Below are 2,500 nucleotides of genomic sequence, written 5' to 3' on the forward strand. Positions count from 1 at the left end.
AGTGAGTGGTGTGAGTGAGTGAGTGAGTGAGTGAGTGAGGAGAGAGAGAGAGAGAGAGAGAGAGAGAGAGAGAGAGAGAGAGAGAGAGAGAGAGAGAGATGTATATGTGACAGAGAGATATATGTGAGAGAGAGAGAGAGAGATGTGTGTGTGTGTGTGTGTGTGTGTGTGTGTGTGTGTGTGTGTGTGTGTGTGTGTGTGTGTGTGTGTGTGTGCGCGTGCGTGTGTGTGTTTCATCTCATAGATTTTCTGGTTTTTTTTTGTAGTTGAGTCTGGTAACTATCCCTAAAATGATTATAATTTTTGCATCCTACCATTGTTCTGTTCATTATTTTTGATAAGTGAAGATGGGATAGACAGTGGGTAGGATGTGCCATTATCATATTTATTATTATTGGTATTATCAGTGTCATTATTACTTCTTAAATTCATCATACATCCTATTACTCAGTAATGCCTCACCTTGCCACAGATTGACACAGCCAATTCGGACTGGTCGACGAATGGAGCTGGCCTGCACCACTCGCACCAGCATGGCTTCGGCCTCATTGATGCGGCTGCTGTGGTCTCAGCTGCGACTGTGTGGGAGTCGGTTCCATTTGCTACTGCCTTCACATCAGAGCGAATGGTTGTCAGGCTTGAGCTGCCATCGCATAGGCTTGGCGAAGTCACTGTCTTGTACAAGGTCACGGAGGAGGTTCTGCAGGGTTATGCCTTGAGGATTCTGGAGTTTGTACAGGTAATTTTTTTTTGTATACAGTCACACACACACACACATACACACACACACACACACACACACACACACACACACACACACACACACACACACACACACACACACACACACACACACACACACACACACACACACACGCACACACACGCACACACACACGCACACACACATACACACACATACACACACACACACATACACATATACACATATATTCATATATCCATATATTCATTAAAGAAAATTTACCCCCTTCATTTGTAGGTGCGTGTGACAGTGGAGCACCAGTACCGGGGCAGCCTCCAGATCAGCCTGGTGTGTCCTAGTGGCACCCGATCTGTTCTTGCCACACCAAGGGATGCTGACAAGTGAGTCTGCTGTATTAGAAGGATATTGCGTGTTGTTTTGCTTACATTTTATGTTTTTTGGTTTTTGCTAACAAATTGGGTTAGGAAACTATTTTTTCTAATATCAGTTTGATAAAAAGCTTGTAGTTCTAATCTCCTTTGTGTCTAAAGCTCTTCGAAGGGCCTCAGCGACTGGCCCCTGGGGACTGTGCGTTGCTGGGGTGAGGACCCCCTGGGAACTTACCAAGTGACAGTCATGCACACGCGGCACCAGCAGCTCAAAGGACGGCTGGTATCCTGGCAACTGGTGCTTCATGGATGCTCTATGTTACCGACAGAATTGCAGGAGAGGAGGAGGTTAGTGTTTGTGAATTTTGAGGGTAACTGGGGATAGGAAAAAGGGAGAAGGGAGAAAGGGACACTTGGAAATGTTATATGTTCTGTGGTAAGCTGCTAGTGAAGGATGGTTTTGAAGAAGTGAATCAATAGATTATGAGATTGATGATAAAAAGACTTATCATGATGATATTAAACATAATATTGCATAAGAGTGGTTCCTCTTAGCCCATGCTATTATCAGCAAATTCTTTGGAATTAATGTCCATACTTTGTAACAAATCACAACAATGATGATGGATTCACCATTAAAGTATAAAGTTGTAGTGACCAGCGACAGGAGGGTTACAAAGAATGTATGTTTCTCACAGGACAGTGGAGCGCGCTGTGAGAGGGGAGGTGGTGCACGTGAACAGGAGCCAGCTTTGCCATCCACCTGAGCTGAGGTTTGAGCCCTTCCAGCCCTTGCCAGAGAGATGGCTTAAGGTAAGGAAGGAAGAAAGGAAGGAATGAAAGTCTTCCAATATTCAAGTTCTTTCGGGTCTCACTGGAGGGTTAGTCTCAGAGGAATTTCAATTTTCAATTTTTTTTTTCTTTTTTTTTTTTTTTGCTTCTATAGTGAGAAACAAGATTTGGATTGGTTTTAAAAGTAAATACAATCAAATAATTATTCCTAAAAGTGTAAGAGGAATGATAATTTTTTGTGTGCATTTACTATCTTAACCCATTCATGCTGGGGGCATTCCAGCCTTGCAAGTTGCAATGCCGGGGCTCTCGAACGCATAGGCTTAAATCAATTAAATGATCGACGCCGTATGCCGGCACCTTGCGAATGGGCCCTTGAATGCGCAGTACCAATGGTGTACCACCCGTCGAGAGAGGGTTAAAACAATTAGAAACATAATGGATTTTGACCTGTGCTTAAGTGAAATGATCCAATTTATTTATAGTTTTCCATTTGCAATAGATTTATATGGGTGTATATGATTTATAAAAAGTGTGATAACATATAATGATAATTGATAAATTCTGTATGAATTTCAAATTTCTGAATTTTACTTTTTGTAAATCAACACTA

The 2,500-nt window shown here is 42.3% G+C and overlaps 1 protein-coding gene across 1 annotated transcript in view; it reads left to right on the forward strand.

The window, feature by feature from the left end:
* LOC122258316 (proprotein convertase subtilisin/kexin type 7) overlaps positions 1-2,500 on the forward strand; it is a 16,310-nt gene that overhangs the window by 11,547 nt on the left and 2,263 nt on the right. Inside the window, exons 8-11 of the mRNA XM_043024145.2 lie at positions 473-739; positions 1,004-1,107; positions 1,258-1,443; positions 1,794-1,908. Coding sequence (XP_042880079.2) covers positions 473-739; positions 1,004-1,107; positions 1,258-1,443; positions 1,794-1,908 — 672 coding nt within the window. The remainder of the gene's footprint in view (positions 1-472; positions 740-1,003; positions 1,108-1,257; positions 1,444-1,793; positions 1,909-2,500) is intronic.

This window comes from Penaeus japonicus, unplaced genomic scaffold (genome assembly GCF_977035675.1).
Source record: "Penaeus japonicus unplaced genomic scaffold, GWHDUDI00000001_assembly GWHDUDI00000002, whole genome shotgun sequence".
Lineage (NCBI taxonomy): Eukaryota > Metazoa > Arthropoda > Malacostraca > Decapoda > Penaeidae > Penaeus > Penaeus japonicus.